The 13,702-nt window shown below is 39.4% G+C and overlaps 2 protein-coding genes across 2 annotated transcripts in view; one reads left to right on the forward strand and one right to left on the reverse strand.

Moving 5' to 3' along the window:
- The first annotated feature begins 552 nt into the window (after window positions 1-552).
- Window positions 553-9,182, forward strand: LOC147311075 (alpha-aspartyl dipeptidase). Its single transcript, XM_086267802.1, has 8 exons — window positions 553-974; window positions 1,660-1,748; window positions 3,570-3,644; window positions 3,792-3,871; window positions 4,300-4,473; window positions 6,911-6,970; window positions 7,081-7,163; window positions 7,465-9,182. Exons 1-8 carry the CDS (start codon window positions 880-882, stop codon window positions 7,529-7,531), a joined length of 723 nt encoding a protein of 240 aa, XP_086123928.1. The 5' UTR covers window positions 553-879; the 3' UTR covers window positions 7,532-9,182.
- The window catches only part of itgav (integrin, alpha V), a 38,627-nt gene continuing 32,753 nt past the window's right edge, over window positions 7,829-13,702 (reverse strand). The window contains exons 28-32 of the mRNA XM_086267800.1: window positions 13,366-13,500; window positions 13,029-13,142; window positions 12,310-12,417; window positions 11,435-11,554; window positions 7,829-11,246 (exon numbers count right to left, since the gene is read on the reverse strand). Coding sequence (XP_086123926.1) covers window positions 11,154-11,246; window positions 11,435-11,554; window positions 12,310-12,417; window positions 13,029-13,142; window positions 13,366-13,500 — 570 coding nt within the window. The 3' untranslated portion in view covers window positions 7,829-11,153. The remainder of the gene's footprint in view (window positions 11,247-11,434; window positions 11,555-12,309; window positions 12,418-13,028; window positions 13,143-13,365; window positions 13,501-13,702) is intronic.

A 13,702-nucleotide genomic window follows, 5' to 3' on the forward strand; every position in this document is an offset into this window, starting at 1 on the left:
ATATAAATGCTGACACAACTTTGTATCACTTACTTTCACAAGATTTTTTTTCTTACTGTGTTCCTGTTGGCTGGGTCACTGAACGAAGAAAACTTCTGAGCTTGAGATAATAAATTTTGTATGAAAGTACAAATGACCTTTTTTCTGTATTTATATCTAGAAATCACTTTGTACACATGTTTTCAGGAAACAAGATGGAGAGGGAAAAAGCAAGGCCAAGGGAACACCTGTTATTCTAAATGGACCCATGGAAGACCAACAAAGAAGTAGTAGTAGTAGTACAAAAAGTACAGAATACTTATATTCTGATGAACTTGGGGAAATCCAGAAAGGAAATACAAGGCTTTAATTTGACATAACTCAAGAGAAAGGAGAAAAAGAGAATTCTACCCTGAAAGGATTTTACTGGACTGTGAGCAGCCCATGAAGAAGGACTTTTGTTTTGTTAGAACTAGACGATAGACTTGCAGGGAAAAGGACGCTTTTATTTTGGCAGAATTGAGGAGAAACGAAATAGAGGTACTTTTATTATGAAAGTACTTGGTTAGAAGCGCTAGTGTTGTTTCCGCTAGTGGTAAAATTGATCAAATACAACTACTCCTTATAAAAAGTATTAGCTGGATCCAGTGTAAGTTTAAAGTAGAAAGGACAGAGCGGCTCTGATAGTAACACGGTGTGCTGCACCGTGAATGCTGCTGTGAGCTTTAAACGGCTCCAAGGTGAACTTCCGTGGCGGGATCAGAGTTGATGAGAGCCGGTTTACGGGCTGTCAGGGAGCCGCTATCAGCCTAATCACAGCTGAACTGTGACCCCGGACCTCTGGACTCCGCCGCACTGAAACTTCTGTGGGTTTTCTTCTGTTTCTCTATTCGAGCCAAGATGAAGAGGAGACTCCTGCTGGTGTCCAACTCCACTTTGCACGGCAGTGGTTACCTGGAGCACTGTCAGCAGCACATCTCCAGCTTCTTTGGAAAGTAAGTTAGCGCCGCGGTTCATATATGTGGGCCAGAAAGTTGACAAAGGGGACAGGAAACAGGAAGTGGGGCCAAAGTCAAGTGACATGCAAAGACGTAAAAGAAAGATGAAAGTTTTTATTTTTTTATTCTGTCAGTTTACTGAGCAAACGTGGATTATAATTGCATTTGTATTTGATTCTTTGTAAATCCCTCTACGAGCAGGGGCGTTTGCAGAATTTTTCAGGGTGGTGGCAGAGTGGGGTGGGGGGTTGGGATGAGGGGGTTGGAAGGAAAAGGAAATCAGAATAGCTGATCAGAAATAAATATGTTGTAGAAAACCTGAACAGCAAAGAATGGGCACAGTTTTCTGGTTCATATATAAGCCTGCCCACTCATATGTATGAAATTCAAATTATGCTGCACTTTTAATCTGTTCATAAGGTTGTATTTAATGGTAAACACAACTTGTGTTTGAAAACCCATGAAACTAATAAAATGTAATTATATAGAGTACCTAATAAATATTCTTAGCTCTGTTACTCAGCATCAATGTAATACTGTAAAGTTATGGACAGAGGGCAGTGAAAATCCTTAGAATGAAATCTTTTTAAGTTTAGTGTGCAGACATTCACGACTGGCCTTGAGGTAGGACTCCCGATGGCCTGTCTGGTGTTTATCATGAATCTGTTTGTATGTATTTCAGAGACGTGAAGAGGGTGCTGTTTGTTCCTTATGCTCTCCATGATAGAGACGCCTACACTAAGTTAGCCAGAGACAAGTTTAAGACTCTTGGTAGGTTCATGTAACAGATTATTTTTGAGTCTCATACTGTACACCTGCTTGTTAGTTTCATATTTATAAAGCCTTAAGTAATTATATGCCTTTGTGTTCATGTTTAATAAAACATACATTTATTTAAGAGTTGTGTTCTATATTTTTCTCTTACTTTAATATTTGAGGGTGTGTATATATTCTATATTTTGTTTTGGAAAGCACAGTTTTCAGTGTTTCTAGGAATTTTTCTGTATATCCATCTATACATTTTTTGCCACTTATCTGGGGCCGGGTCATTGACAGTAGCAGCAAAAGCACAGAAGTCCAGCAACTGCTTGTAGCTGATGTCGGGGAACACCATGGCATTCCCAGGCCAGGCAAGAGATGTAATTAATCCAATGTATCTGGGTCTAGGACATGCCTGGAACACTTGCTCAGGAGACATTCAGGAGACATCCTAATCAGATGCCCAACTGATTAGGATGTAACTGGCTCCTTTTGGTGTGGAGTAGTGGTTCAGTCATTCTAAATTCTACCTGAATGACTGAACTCGCCACACTATCACTTAGCGAAAGCCCAGCCTTTCAAAGGAAACTCATTTCCACTGCTTGTAGCTCCAGTCTCATTCTTTTGGTCACTGCTCAGAGCTTGTGACCACAGGTGAGGGTGTGGATGTGAATCGGTTGGTAAACTGATGGCTCAGAGCAATCTACCAGTACAAAGTCCTCATCACTGGAGAGACAGCCCTGTCTGTCAATCTTCCACTTCCCTATCTTGGGAACAAGTCACAGTCATACTTGAACTCATCCACTTGGGATAGCAAGTCTCTAACTCGGAGTGGGAACTCAATCCTTTTCCTTTTCAGAACCCTGGCTTCAGACGACTTGGACCCACCAATGAAGCCAACAGGATCACATCAACTGCGGAAAGCAGAGAGCACCAAAGTAGAAGGCCTCTGTCTCTTTGAGCAAACAAGTAGATGGGCTCAATTTGCCTTTTTGAGCTGTGCCTGTCTGGACCACATGTGCTAAGGCCCAGCAATCAGATGCTCTACCTCCCTTCCAGGTCATGCTGCAGGGTGTGGTCCCGGTAACCCTGTCCAACAAGAGACCCTACCTGGGGCAAGTCCATAGGACATCATAGCCGATGGAATCACCGAGACACACAGACCGCTCCTCCGTAGTATAGTAATAATTTATGGGTGATTCACACGTTTAAGGTGTTATGCTTTATGGTATTTTGAAATGAATTTTCCCCTGTATTTTCTGTGCAGTTTCTCCTATATATTCTAGTGTATTCTGTGTATTTCCTTGTGTTTTCTGTGCATCGTATTGATGTAAGTCAGTGTATTTGGGCTATCTTGAGCCACAGTCCAGGGGCGATCGTGGCTCAAGAGTTGGGTGTTCGTCTTGTAATTGGAAGGTTGCCGGTTTGAGCCCCGGCTCGGACAGTCTTGGTCGTTGTGTCCTTGGGCAAGACACTTCACCTGCCGCCTACTGGTGATGGCCAGAGGGGCCGATGGAGCGATATGGCAGCCTCGCTTCTGTCAGTCTGACCCAGGGCAGCTGTGGCTACACCTGTAGCTGCCTCCACCAGTGTGTGAATGTGAGAGTGAATGAATAGTGGTATTGTAAAGTGCTTTGAGGGTCCCAAAAAGCGCTATATAAATGCAATCCATTATTATTTATGTGCATTTTGGTGTTTTCTCCATTTTTTCTGCATTCTTTCAGTATTTGTTTTTGTTTTCGATTTCAGTGCATACGATAGTTTACAGGACATGCTTTGCTAGATGTAATTCAGTCAAATCCTACATGTCATAAGAGCATTTGTCTTCTGCAGGTTATGAGGTGGACAGCATCCACGAGGCCTCAGACCCTGTAGATGCTGTCCAGAAGGCCGAGGGCATTTTTATAGGTGAGGAACATCTGAGGAAAGCAACAGCTCTTGGAATTTCTTCAGGGATTTCACACTTTTTCTCTTTCTCTTATTCTACATTACCATCTAACCTTTACTTTACCCAATCTGCAGTATGGAGATGCTAAAAGAGGCTTTTGTTTGTAGGTGGAGGCAACACTTTCCGGCTGCTGAAGAGTCTTTATGACAACAAGGTGGTGATGGAGATCAGGAAGAGAGTGATGGAGGTATATTTAATCCAAAAATATTTACTGGAACAAAACAAGACAGCAAACAAACAAAATACTTTATAATTGCAAAATGTAACATTTTTACAAATGGTTATATATATAGATTGATAGATGTTGTTTTTTATTAAAAACATTCCATTTCAATATAATTTTGTGTATGTTTTATAAAAACATATACTATTGTCTTATGAGGGTTTTAAATAAATTTAATAGATTTGGGGGAGTTATGTACGCATTTTATATGAATATGCACATAAACAACAGACCAAATCGATTAGATTCTTTAAAAAATAATTGCAGAAAAATTCTGTCTTGATTATTAAAAAGAAATTAAACCAATGATTCCTGTGTGCTCTTAGTTAAGTAGTATGACTACTTCTTGTCTCCCTTTTCTTTACTCCCACATTCTTTAAATCCTTGCCCAGGATGGTGTCCCCTACATGGGCTCCAGTGCAGGCACTAATGTGGCCACCATCAGCATCAGTACCACTAACGACATGCCCATTGTTTTCCCTCCGTCCTTCTCTGCCATTGGCCTCGTCCCCTTCAACATCAACCCGCACTACCTGGACGCCGACCGCACCAGCCGCCACATGGGGGTGAGTCGCACAGCCTGAGGTTCTGTTTGCTGTGAGGAGGCCGTTAGGCCAGGTTAGTCTAGACTTTGTCTCTGCAAATAATCAGTTTTATAATCAGAGTTACTGATTGTCAGAGCTGGAAATAACTATATATTTTATAACAAGTAGAGCTTTGGATGCTTGTTTTTGAGGATTTCTATTTTCTGTTGCTTTACACTGCTACTAGATGAAGCTGAAATTCTTGCTGCAGACACTCCAGCCACAGTCCACTGCAAAGCCTTCACTAATATACAGATAAATGAAACTGATCAGAGATACTGGGAGTATTACAACTACTCAAAATTCCGAACTGCTACGAGCCCGAGGTTAAAAATCATCAGTGAAAAACGATGTAGGAGTCTTTGTTTTGCTAGCTGGTTGACAGATATAAGAAAATGATTACTGCACTGAGCTGTCGCTTGTATGCCGTATCAGTGTTATAAGTAACACTCTAACATTGCTTTATGGCTGCCCTCTGCTCAGAGATAAGCAGATATGTTTGGAAGCGACAAAGCAACAACATGTTTGCACTATGAGTAATATGTAAATAAAATAATTAAGCTGTTGAAACAGCTCCAACAGTGAAACGGTGGAAGTGCCATGGAGGTTTTTCGCTCGGCTTTAAAAGGATGTCGCCTTACACTGAGTGAATTTGGACCTCAGTAAATCTGCAGTAGTAGATCAACTGCTCGTCCACTTTGAAAGGAGACAATTAAGGTGGTACAGGAATCTGATTAGGATGCCTCCAAGATGACGTATAACAAACATGTCCTACCAGGAAGAGCCAAGGGCAAACACAGGACACACTGAAGAGATTATATCTCTCGACTTCGGAACACCTCCGTGTCTCCCTGGGACGAGGTGGATGAGGTGGGTGAGTAGAGGGAGCTTTGGGCTTCTCTGCTGAGACCTTAGCCCCTCTGACCTGGACCGTAGAAGATGAATGGATATATCTGCTCTTTATTACTTAATAACTTCATGCCACAGAATGATAGTTAGGAGAAAGACGATAACACCAGTGGGAATCTTTTTAATAAATGATTATGCACTACCTGCATTTTGTGGTCATATTAAGTATCTCTGCAGAAACGAATGGAGACACAGTAGGAAATAACCAAGACTGGACTCCAGCCTAAACTGGATGCATTCTAGACCTTAAGGGTTTATAAACAATCTGCATGAAGGGACAGATGATTTGCAGAAGGTTTGACTGACATGAGTTCCAGCTAACACGTGATAAAACAGCCTGAGGAAATTATGCAACACTCAGAGCTGTAAAACTGCAACAGCTGACAAAAAAGCTGCAGTGTCAGCAAAGCGATTTAGGGTAGCTCTGACCAATGTGATGACATGCAATGTTTAGTTTGAGGGTTGTGAAACACTGAATTCATAGAGCCAGGCCATGGGGTAGCAGTTGCACTACCTACAGGGCGTGGCAGCAAGCATCTGGTGTCCAGCTTAAGGGAGAACACGAACTATTATTCTTAAATGGTTTAAAAAACGTTCCTGAGGTGTAAATTTCGTTCATGGAAGGGTGGTTTTCATCATTTCTTGTTCAGATGGTAAAAGTGTCAGAAAACAGGAAAGGTTTGCTCAGTGCAAGCTGTCAGAGGGTAAGGTGAAGTCTGGAGTATGAGTTTTGTTATTGCATACATTTCATAGTGAAATGATTCTGATGCTGTAATGATATAGAAGAAGAAGAAAACCAAAACAAAACAAAATCCAAATCCTGACACTAGAAAAGAACTGAAGAATAATTGCATTTTGTGCTGGAAAAATGATTTACATTGACAAGCAGTTGTTAGCATTTGTTAACAAACAGCTTTGAGAAGAATCACAAAGGAAAAACAATCACTTCATAAAAATATTTGCGTCGATAAAGCACAAATTTATTTTCTGAAAGATATATTGCTGTGTCCACCGACCCCTGGTGGTCACTCTTGGTGATTGCAACAGTGACAAATGTTAATAAACCTAGATTTGTATCTTTAAATATTTTAGTTTTTATTTATGTTTATAATTTATTTTAATATCATCACACATTTGGGAGCAGTATTTAGCTGAACAGACATGAGCAACTGTGGTTTAGGAGGTACACTGGGTCATCTGTTTGGAAGGTCAGCGGTTCAATTCCCAGCTCCTCTAGTCGTCCATGTAAGATACTAAACCCCGAGTTTCCCCTTTGGTTTGGGTTTTCTTCTGTCATTGTAATGTGGTCACAGCAGCAGGTATACACTTGCTGAATTAACTGAGGACAGTTTGTCACCAATGAGCAGTTGTCCTTATTTCTTGTTAAAAAGAAGAGTGAATGACGAGGTTATTTTGAACATTTTGTCACATCAATAGTTATATTTCAGCTGTGGTTTCAGCCTCCACTGTTTCCACTGTGCTTACAATCTTGAATCTTGTTTTCATGTAGGAAACCAGAGAGCAGAGGATCATCCAGTACCACGAAGAACCCAATACTCCGTGTGTCCTGGTAAGTGAGGGGAAGCAGACCTGCATACATGTAATAGTGCTTAAATCTTTCATGCCGAGAAGATGAAGCGGCTTCATTAGAAAATTACCGTCTTTTTTGTTTGTTGTCAGGGTCTGAGGGAGGGCTCCCTGCTGCTAGTGGAGGGAAACAAAGCGACACTGCTGGGAACCACTAAGGCCAGACTGTTCACCAGGTAACACACTAAGTTTTCATGACTTGAGATGACATCACACTGACTTATCCAATCTCCTTTCTAATCGACTGTAGCCTTTATTAGCCTTACACTAAAACAAAATTAGTTTAATGTTAACATGTTCTTAACTAAATCTAAACAGCATCCCAGCAATGCGGCTGTGTAACCAGGGTGTGTACATCATCAGTAGAACAAACACACAATTTGAGAACGCGAAACAAGTTGAGTTATTCCAGTGACCAGAAAATATCAGCAGGATTTTTATAAATGCTTTCTTTTTGTGTATAATTATGTGTTTCAGGAAAAAGCCCACAGTGGAGTATGAGCCAGGCAGTGACCTTAGCTTCCTGCTAACTGATGCACAATGATCGGTCAAATGGAAGCAAGACGAGGAGCACAAAGTTTTCAATGTTTCTGGTTGGAACAGAATAAAGATTTTAAGGAAACATCTAATGTGTCTCTCCAGTAAAGTTAATCTAGTTTTTTTTTTTTTAGCAACTTGTGCAAAAACCTGAATAAATTAAAACAAAAATTGACCATTAAGTCTGTAAAGTACAAATTCCTTCCAATTTACACATGGTGATGTGATTTAAATGCAATATTCGTATATACATTTGTAAAAGGCTGCCTGGTTTAAAAAGAAGAGATCACCACAAAACACTGAACAGATGTGAACAAATCAGTTTATTTTAGTTTAAAGGTAAAATCATCTCTTTATGAAATCATTGTTTTATTCTCTATGTGAAAGAATACATACATCAAAAATAGTCAATATTTTCTTAGGGCAGAAAGAAACACGGAGCAATATTAAATACAAATGACTGGCTGCAAATCACTCGTGTCTGCCAGGAGGCTTTGTTTTTTTTTTATTATTCCTCCATATTTAACACAAACTCCTCTACTCACCAAAGGCTTTTGCATCATCGCTCAGGACAACGGTGCTGACAATAAGGTCATATCAAAGATGTGAGGACAGAAATAAATGTTTTAGCGATTTGCAGCTTTTCTGAGTAATTTGAAATGACTGATACTGAAATGAACAGATTTCTGTCCAACTGACTCCTGGCAAAGAGAAACATGCTGTTTTGGTCTAATTTACACACAATCAACCTTAGAAAACCTTTATAGAAAAAATTAACAGTGCAGTGAAGCCGCTCAGTTTATCTCCCGCATGAGAGCACTGACCTAAGATCAATCCTCATACCAAAATCATTGTTAAGAAGTGCCGTCCGACACAAACACACAACTCTTTGCTCAAGTAGGACAAGTTGGTTCAAAGTATTGGTTAAGATGCCACTGAAAGAAAACAATGTATAATGTGCTTATTAAAGTCTTCCTGTTATTTTATGATGAATGTTACCTGCATTATTATATTTGTAAACCTATAATCAGCTATAAACATTAATTTATAATGCGAACCCAATATGGGTAAATAGCAAAGTATTTTTTTCTTTTTTTTTTCTTAAGTATTAGAGCAATCATATACTCAAAACACAAAGTAGAAACCTGCGTTTGTTTTAACTTGTTCCCAGCAAAGCTGCCAGTCTGAAATCTGAATGTAAATAAGTAGAAATCCAAAAGGCCTCAGTGCAGGAAAAACTGTCACAACCAATTCAGTGAAAAGGACTACAAGTCTTTTTAAAAAGAAGTTTGTGATTTAAAACTACACAATAAAACTCTATGCTTGTTGCTGTGTGAGCTGAACGGGCCTCAACTAGTGATTACAATGAAACATGAACCAATCACATGCTTGCAAATACACAATCCAATCGATCATGTCAACACACACTGGTCAACACTCAAGTCGCAGCTCACTAACACTAAAACAGCCCGTACTTTGCCAGGTTAGAATTACTAATAGTCTGTTAAGCTCCACCCCCATAGTTACTATTGCTGTTGCTCTAGCCACTGACTGAAGGTATTTACACATGTTGACAAATCTTAAACATTAAAATGTGTAATGTCTTAAATACTTTAATACTTTCATCAATTGGTCAGGTTAAAAATAAAAATAAAAATCCAAAAGAAATTTTTTTAAGTTTATCTATTCACTTGAAAAATAACTGAAATTGTTCATTTAATAATACTTGTTAGGATCTAGAATGCATTTAATGTATGGCAAATATAGACCGGTTTCCATACAGCCTGAAACATTTTCTCAGCCAGTTACAGCTCTTTGCTTGCAGAGACACAACATAAGATCAGCTTCAACATAATGATGCGAGATATGAGGCTTCTGTGGACTGACTAATCAGACAGAACTTAAAATGATTTTCAACCATTTTCTGCACAAACAAAATTACATTTGGCCAAACATTTTCTTGATTGTGTTGAAAAAAGTTGGACAAACTTCTAAAACTCTAATTAATGTTGTGTACAAAATACAAAGGAAACAACCACCAACATCCCAAAGCAAACTCATACAAGAGAAATGCAGATCAGCTACCCCACACACAAAGCAGGAAGAGAAAAAACAAGCGTACATAAGGGCAAATATATTATTGTGAGCTTCCCATCATCCCATGCTACAGCAGATAAACCAGTTTTACCGAAACATCTAAAAAGACCTGAATGCAGCTAACTAGCTGCTTCAGTTACCGTATTGCTTTGTTTTTGTTTGTTTTTACATTGCTGGTTGATCAAAATTAATCACGTCACTAAAACAAAAAGAAAAAAAACATCTCTCACATATGAAACAAACACTTGTTTTGCGTAGTAATAATTTGAGTCCATACTAAGATAATATGGCACATCACTGTGACATATGTGTTATTTGTTTATGCTCTGCTTGGATCAGTTGGCTATTGTGTTTGTGGTGTTTTACGCTTCTTGTGTCTCAGCTGGGATAATGTGTTTTTATAGCGCACCTTTGCTGATTTAAACTCCACTGATTCAGTCTGTGGTATTCTATAATACAATACAATAATAATCACTGGCTGTATTAATAATTAACTGCTCTTAGAAACTCTAAAACAATGACTTAAGTGTAGCATAACAACAAGGCTGTTTATCTCATTGCTGAATTTGTGTTTGGATGGAAAATGTGAAAATTAAGGTGGTTTATGCTTCTTATAACTTCTGGAAAACTGTAATTTTGATTTCAACTGCCTGCTGGAACAAAACCATTAAGTTTCTTGATTTGTTAAAGGAATAGCTCAACGGTTTAGGACATGTTCAGAATGACAACAGGCTTGTGTTTGAATATTAAATATGAAACTGCAGTGGATTAGCTTGGCTAGGGAACAGCTAGCGTGGTCCTGTGAAGAGGTAACAAGATCTGCCTGGCAGCTTTAATGTTCACTAATATGCTCTAGCTTGTTTAATTTTTAATGCTTGAATTGTAAATATGAAATTCTGCATCTTTCAAATGTTGAATACAATACAAGAGATCGACTTGCTAGCTCTCACAGCTAGTTTGTAAAAGCATTTTGACACATTTTATCAATAATGATTTTAGGGAACAAAAAACATTTATTAAATGTTTATATAATACTTAGAGTTGTGATTTTTAATATCATTAATGTGAAAAGATGAGGTGAATTTTCTTTGTTCCCAGTCCCATGTTAAGGTAAGCTAATCAAGCTGTAGCTTTATATTTTTAAAGCAGGCAATCTGATCATGCAACTCTCACAAATTAAACAAATGTATGTGTGAACTCACAAAACATCTGCAGTTCGTAACATCAGCGTCGTTCAGCCATCACGCACACACTGTGATGCAGCTTCTCAGGAAACGTCGAACTGCTCCTTTAACACTAAACTTTGTGGATTTTGTTTGATCAATGTTTTCCAGATTCTCTTTTGGCACAAATACATGTTGACTTTTTTTTAAAAAAAAACAAAATAAAAATAAAACCAGCACATTAAATCTTAAATCATATCATTATCTGCCATCCAACAGTCAATACAGTGAAATGCTCTCAGAGGCCTTTTTACCCTGATTTCTTCCCACCCCCTACTGATTTGCCATCAGTCCCTCACAGTTTGACATCTAGGCATCAGTGTTTCCGTTCTCCTCCGGCTGCAGCTGCTCCTTTTCAATGCAGTCCTCCTGTGGGGGGCGGACTCTCTTAAAGAAACCCAACTGCACAGGAGAAGAAGAAGAAAAGAGGGCACAAGAGTCGGTTATATTTGGTAGTGAAAGTGGTGTTTCAGCCATTAATCTGACACAGAAGAGCAACGTCTGAACACACGTCTCAGTGTAAAACTACAGAAGCTTAGGAAAAAGGAAAAAAGCAGCACAAGAACAGTGACAATGGACATGTTTACTACCTTGTACATGATGAAGATAAGCAGCGCCAGCAGCAGCAGTCCTGCCAGCACAGCCAGAGCCACCACCCAGCCTGGCACTGGTGGAGGAGGCTCAGCCACCCAAACCACTGATACACTCACCTGAAACGAGACAAAACCAAAAACATACTTACTTCGTCCTGATCAGCTTAAAGTCATTATGCTGTTATAAAATGACCAATCTAACTCTTTAAAATATGCACTGTCCTTCCATCTGTGTTCCTTTAAGGCTGTTATAATAAATTCCTCAAGACTGGTATCAACTTGTTCCAACGCTTCATTAAGTCTACGGTCCATAATCTTTACGAAGAGTCGGGAGTCTAAATGCCAGCGAGTGCTTCCGAACACGCTGTGGACCTGCACTAACATGTTTTATCAGTGATTTAGAGACTGCTGTGTTATAGCAAAACACTGAAGAATGTGTTTTCTCTGACTGATTTAAAATCTAATATTAAGGGACTCCTACTGTTTATATGATTACATTTCATGTAGTTTATGTGAAAATATGAGCTCATTCAGAAATCAAGATTTTTTCTTTTGTTTTTTGTTTTTCTGCAGACAGGAACTGGTTTGTGTAACAACAAGGTGAGAGAGCTTATTTTTCATCTCCTTGCTGATAACGAGTCTACTGTCATGAGTCTGACTTCCTGCACTGAGAGGTTTTGTATGCTTGTTTATCTTTCTGTGAAATTCTTTGAACTTCAGAAGAAAACCATAACTTTAAAGTCACTAGTTTGCTACGTATTTCATTCATGAAACCTCCGTATATGTGCACACGCATTTTGTGTTGACTTTCTGTTTGTAGATAATTCTGTGTCTTCCATGCAGTGCTGATCATTTCTGTTTGTGTGTCTTACTGTGGTGCTATTGGATGGTAGCTCCATCTCCAGGTTCTTGTAGGGCATCTCGATCACACTGAAGCTAGCCGTTGATTGTATCACATAGGAACGATTCTGATTCTCAGGCTGAAAGGAGGGAAAAAAGTCACATGTCTGACAAATGAAGTCCAAAATGCTGAGGATAAATCACGACCTGGAGAATGGATATTACCTAACAACAGACATGTGTTCTTCAGCTATTAGAGAAATTAGGACAGAGGTTTAAAAATGTGACAGTCTGGGCAACACTGTTCTGGTTATATGTTTACATTTTGGCAAAAAGTCCAGATTATGAATGTTGGATTAGCTACTAGCAACCACTGCATGTAATGCACCCATAGATGCACAGACAGCCATCACTGGGTTAGTGCAACAGTGAAACTTTATAAAGACCAGCTTTTGTTTCTAAGACGTTGCACACATGTTCTGTTGTGTGATTAGATTCCATTTATTTGCATAGCACCAAATTGCAACAACAGTTGCTTCGAGGTGCTCTATATTGTAAGGTAAAGACACTACAATAATATGATGGAGACACACAGCAAACCCAAACCAGTGCATGTTGTGTTGTGTTAATCAGGAAAGGAAACAGAAAGAAAAGAGCATGCATTTATAATTTAAGAGAACACAGACACAGAGCTGGTTGCTGTGTTCAGTAACATTGCTCTGCCCTAACATAGGTGCTTTTATTTGATTACCCTGAGGAAGTTGTTGACATCCAGTCTGGAGTAGATGAAGAGGATGGCGTTCTTCCTCCTTTCTAGACGACCGACCTGACATTTCAGTGTCAGACACTTAGCTGTGTGGCAGTCCTACACACACACACACACACACACACACACACACACACACACACACACACACACACACACACGAAATGAATGCTTTTCTTTAGGAACGCAATTTGATTGGGAGATGTCATCTAAAGCTGCTGGGATGCATCAGCTGTTCTTAGCACGATCAGGCATGAGTCAAGGTGTAATTTCATGTCATACAAATGGGTTATTCAAAGCATATGTGCTTGTGTAGATTTACCAGTGTCTGCAGGTCATTCTCTGCATTTCTGGACTCCAGATCTCTCCTCTGGCGGACGCTGTTTTGATTCCGTCCCTCCGACTCTCGTCCTCCAGGCGTAACAGTGCTGGTGTTCTTTGAAGTGCTCACTGGGTTCTGAAAGACACAGACACACAAAGAAAGGCTTATTTGTTGGAAACATGTAAGAGAAGGAGCACTGCCACAGCAGCACATTATTAATTGGAACAGCAGAAATACTTCTTATTGGTGTTTAAAGCTACTTTGTCTAATTACAAACTGAAGAATTCAACAAAAACTTTCACCACTAGAGGGCAGCTTTTTATCAGCTGGTGCTGAC

Source organism: Aulonocara sp. 'chitande type north' Nkhata Bay, linkage group LG16 (assembly GCF_057382095.1).
Source record: "Aulonocara sp. 'chitande type north' Nkhata Bay isolate Kocher_YH1m ecotype deep benthic linkage group LG16, A_spYH_male_GT1.1, whole genome shotgun sequence".
Taxonomy (NCBI): domain Eukaryota; kingdom Metazoa; phylum Chordata; class Actinopteri; order Cichliformes; family Cichlidae; genus Aulonocara; species Aulonocara sp. 'chitande type north' Nkhata Bay.

What these genes read in the sequence shown, in the direction of transcription:
- LOC147311075 (XM_086267802.1), top strand. Translation starts at nt 880, where the DNA reads ATGAAGAGGAGACTCCTGCTGGTGTCCAACTCCACTTTGCACGGCAGT. An exon ending in AGACAAGTTTAAGACTCTTG is followed by an intron (nt 1,749 to 3,569) that starts GTAGGTTCATGT and finishes TGTCTTCTGCAG; the next exon opens with GTTATGAGGTGGACAGCATC. An exon ending in CCAATACTCCGTGTGTCCTG is followed by an intron (nt 6,971 to 7,080) that starts GTAAGTGAGGGG and finishes GTTTGTTGTCAG; the next exon opens with GGTCTGAGGGAGGGCTCCCT.